This window comes from Phoxinus phoxinus (genome assembly GCF_949152265.1).
Source record: "Phoxinus phoxinus genome assembly, chromosome: 4".
Lineage (NCBI taxonomy): Eukaryota > Metazoa > Chordata > Actinopteri > Cypriniformes > Leuciscidae > Phoxinus > Phoxinus phoxinus.
Window position 1 is genome coordinate 42,064,944 of NC_136879.1, and position 2,832 is coordinate 42,067,775.

At 38.5% G+C, this 2,832-nt stretch overlaps 1 protein-coding gene across 2 annotated transcripts in view; it reads left to right on the forward strand.

Moving 5' to 3' along the window:
- The first annotated feature begins 703 nt into the window (after positions 1 to 703).
- The window catches only part of dgkd (diacylglycerol kinase delta), a 42,611-nt gene continuing 40,482 nt past the window's right edge, over positions 704 to 2,832 (forward strand). Inside the window, exon 1 of one of the 2 annotated variants that reach the window (XM_079610936.1) lies at positions 704 to 902. In XM_079610936.1, the coding sequence (XP_079467062.1) occupies positions 768 to 902 (135 nt within the window). In that variant the 5' untranslated portion in view covers positions 704 to 767. The remainder of the gene's footprint in view (positions 903 to 2,832) is intronic. The other variant, XM_079610937.1, reaches the window with a different exon arrangement.

Here is a 2,832-nt window from a genome sequence, read left to right on the forward strand (position 1 = left end):
ACACAAAGTTGGTTTTGTCTTAATTTTCAGCTAGCTCTTATTTTTAAACATTTCATTTCTTTTTGATTGAAAGTGTACCTATGCTATCTTTTATTTTATTTTGTATTTTTATCTTTTTTTATAGATGCATTTTCGTAATGAATGCAATGACACTGTATTTCCCCAGCTGTCATGGCTCCTCTGGCCGGTAGGCGGCGCTCTCTCTCTCTTTAATAAAAGCCCGTATTAATAGAGTTGAGCTATTACAAGCTAGATGTTTTCAGATAAATGGGGCATAATTAAATGTATTTGCTATGTTGACCCTGATGGCTGTCTTCAAATGTATGCATAAGTGAAGTTTTTTGATTGTGAAGGAAAGGAAAGAAAAAATACAATGTATTTATTTATATACATATATATATATATATATATATATTTAGAAACGAGTGTTTGCGTTTCTAAGATGCCATTTCACGTCTTGAGACTCGAGACTTGTGTTTTTCAACCCTTTGCGCCCTTTATAGCTGCTTTTTTTAAAGCTTTTTTTATAAAAAAATTGTATATCTAATGTTTTTGTAAATAAAGTGATCTCTCTCTCTCTCTCTCTCTCTCTCTCTCTCTCTCTCTCTCTCTCTCTCTCTCTCTCTCTCTCTCTCTCTCTCTCTCTCTCTCTCTGCCCGGTTGGCGGCGCTGTGCGGCCGGTCCCGCTGGATCGCGTCTCTGTGAGTGAGTGAGTGTGTGTGTGTGTGTGTGTGTGTGAGAGTGAGTCCCGGGGGCTGGAGCTCAGGATGGCGGCGGTCGATGCTGCTGCTGCTGCTGCTGCTGCTGAGGCCGAGTCCTCGGACAGTGAACCGGAGCAGGAGCACGGATCCCCGCAGAAACTCATTCGGAAGGTCTCCACGTCCGGTCAGATCCGGAGCAAGGTAATAAAACACGTGTATGAGTTTTTAAGCGTTGATTTGCAAAGAGAAAAGCGCTTTAGACCGAGCGGCCCGTCCGAGATCCGCGATATTTCCTGCGTGTCCAAACCCTCCGGTACCGACGACACGGACACCGGTCTCTGAGACGAGCGCGTGCGGATATAACGGTGCCGGTGATCAGCGGACTGTGCGCGCGCGAGTCCCTGCGTTCGAAATTCGAACGTTTGCTTTGCAACGTTGTAACCGTTTGTTTGGAATCTTCGAGTTTGAAAATGAAACAGTGTAACGTTTTCAGTTCAATGGATGGACGCGCAGCGGTTACTTTGAAACACAAATTACCATTTTCTCCTGCTACAGTGTTTAACTACAGTAAAAGTGTGGGTAAAATATAGATAACTAATGCAAAGGAAAAAAATCATAAATAGAGGAAACAATTCTAAAAGCTCCTTACGGTAATTTAATTATGATTTAACAGCAGCAAAATATCTGCAAAATAATATATAGTTGTTTTGGTGGAAATATCCATCTTACAAAAATCAGTGTATGTCCAAAAGTCATAGTTAACAACATGTATTATTACTAGAGTTAAATGTGGTATGTTGGTATCAACCACCACTATATATATATATATATATATATATATATATATATATATATATAGAGAGAGAGAGAGAGAGAGAGAGAGAGAGAGAGAGAGAGAGAGAGATTGAATCATATTAATAGGTTTGACATTCAAGTTTGTTCCAGCTAAATGATAGTGATAAAGAATAAGCCCCGTATGTTCTTGCAAAATCCACTTCCTGAGAGACTGATTGTGACAGAATTCTCTGATTTATGTAATAGAGCATTAATGTAGCATGTTGGAGCAGGTTTTATAATTTAATGCATTACCATTAATGCCCTATTTGACTCAAGACTCGAAAATAACTATTTTAAATAAGTCCTCAAAATCATGTTCGGTTACACTTTATTTGGTAACACTTTATTTTACAGTGTCATTGTTATGTTACATGTAGTTACAATAGTAAAAACTAGTAATTATGCATAATTACATGCAACTAACCCTAAAAACAAACCCTAACCCTATAGTAAGTACATATAGTTACTTAATATTAGCCCTTTTCACAAGATGTAAAGTAAGTCTCTGATGTCCCCAGTGTGTGTGTGAAGTTTTAGCTCAAAATACCCCACAGATATTTTTATATATCATGTTAAAATCGTCACTTTTTGAGGGTGAGCAAAAACACACCGTTTTGTGTCTGTCCCTTTAAATGCAAATGAGCTGCTGCTCCCGTGTCCCGTGTTCAACAGCTCGTGTCCTTTTACCTCTCACACACACACACACACACACACACACACACACACACACACACACACACACACACACTGAACATTTCAAAAACTTTTAGCCTTTTATGTTCAAACCGGAGTCAGACAATGATGTGTTAGGGTTAGGTTATTTGTAATTATCTTCTAGTCACTGATTAGCATATATCATGATAATAATCTATAAATCGTGTTCAGGGGGCGGGGTTTATGTAAATTATAGGGTTGGTGATGTCACTAACCCAGGAGGAATGTCGTGTAGTTCCTACCAGCCGTTTGTTGTAGTTCTTAAAAAGCGATTTCTTTAAAAGCAAATATCTCCCTTTGCTCTGAACTTTGAGCGTTGTAACTTTGCAGATGTTGTTTATGATCTAACAGCAACATTACACACTAACTACAGCTAGAAAAGTCAAATCATAATCAAACACCCCTTTAAAGTGACATAGTTACTAGGGGTGGAATCTTTTACCATCTCACGATTCGATTCGATTCCGATTCTTGAGGCCACGATTCGATTCAAAATCGATTTTCGATTCAAAAAGATTTTCGATTCAAAACGATTCGATTATCATGTAGAACACAACCGGTGAAGACAAAAAAAACATCT